Source organism: Galeopterus variegatus, unplaced genomic scaffold (assembly GCF_000696425.1).
Source record: "Galeopterus variegatus unplaced genomic scaffold, G_variegatus-3.0.2 Scaffold1752, whole genome shotgun sequence".
In the NCBI taxonomy this organism is placed as follows: Eukaryota; Metazoa; Chordata; class Mammalia; order Dermoptera; family Cynocephalidae; genus Galeopterus; species Galeopterus variegatus.
Genome location: NW_007727863.1, coordinates 272,744 through 273,478, shown reverse-complemented (window position 1 = coordinate 273,478; position 735 = coordinate 272,744). Strand labels below are relative to the sequence as shown.

The 735-nt window shown below is 60.7% G+C and overlaps 1 protein-coding gene across 1 annotated transcript in view; it reads left to right on the top strand.

Annotated features, from left to right (window-relative positions):
* The first annotated feature begins 311 nt into the window (after positions 1-311).
* Positions 312-735, top strand: part of BOK (BCL2-related ovarian killer) — a 13,433-nt gene continuing 13,009 nt past the window's right edge. The window contains exon 1 of the mRNA XM_008578757.1: positions 312-501. Coding sequence (XP_008576979.1) covers positions 312-501 — 190 coding nt within the window. The remainder of the gene's footprint in view (positions 502-735) is intronic.

Sequence of the window (735 nt, the reverse complement as noted above, 5' to 3'; positions counted from 1 at the left end):
TTAATTTGTGGTCCATCATAGATGTAAATGTGAACCCTAAAACAGGCTTCTAAAATAAAACGTATCAGAATATCCTAAAGAAAAGGCACTAACCATAAAAGAAAAGATTGATAAATTGGACGTCATTAAGGATCACTCTGTTCACTAAAAGCAGAAGCAGGGTGGAAGATATTTGCAATACCTTCAATGCAATACAGCTGCAATCATCCGTCTACAGCACAAAGGCGTGTGTCAGACCCAGAACACCTCTCCACAATATGTAAAGAACCCCTACGAATCAATAAGAAAAAGACGGAAGACCCGGTTTTGAAATGGAGCCAGGCCTGAAGCCCGGCGGCGGCTGGTTCCAGGGCTGGCTCCCCATCGCCCCGCCCTGGCCCCGGGACAGCTCCTGCCTGGCCGGTCGCCTTCCCGAGCGCGTCCGGAGAACTCGCCCGGTCGTCCTTAAGCCGGGAGGCGGCGGGAAGCGGCGGGATGCGCTGGCGCGGTCTCCGCGGCTCCGCCCCCGGGGGTTGCCTTTTCCTTAGAAGGCGAAGCCCCAGGTCTCGCCTGTCGCCGGCGGGGAGTCTCCCGTGCGCCCCGCGCTCCCCGCGCCCTGGCGCTGCTGGGCAGAGACCCCGAGGCCCGGGGCAGCCCCGCGGACGTGAATGGAAGGGTCGGGCCCGGCGGGGACACCGGCGGCCACGTCCTGAAGCCAGGACTGCACGCCGGCGCCCGCGCCCGCGCCATGCGGCG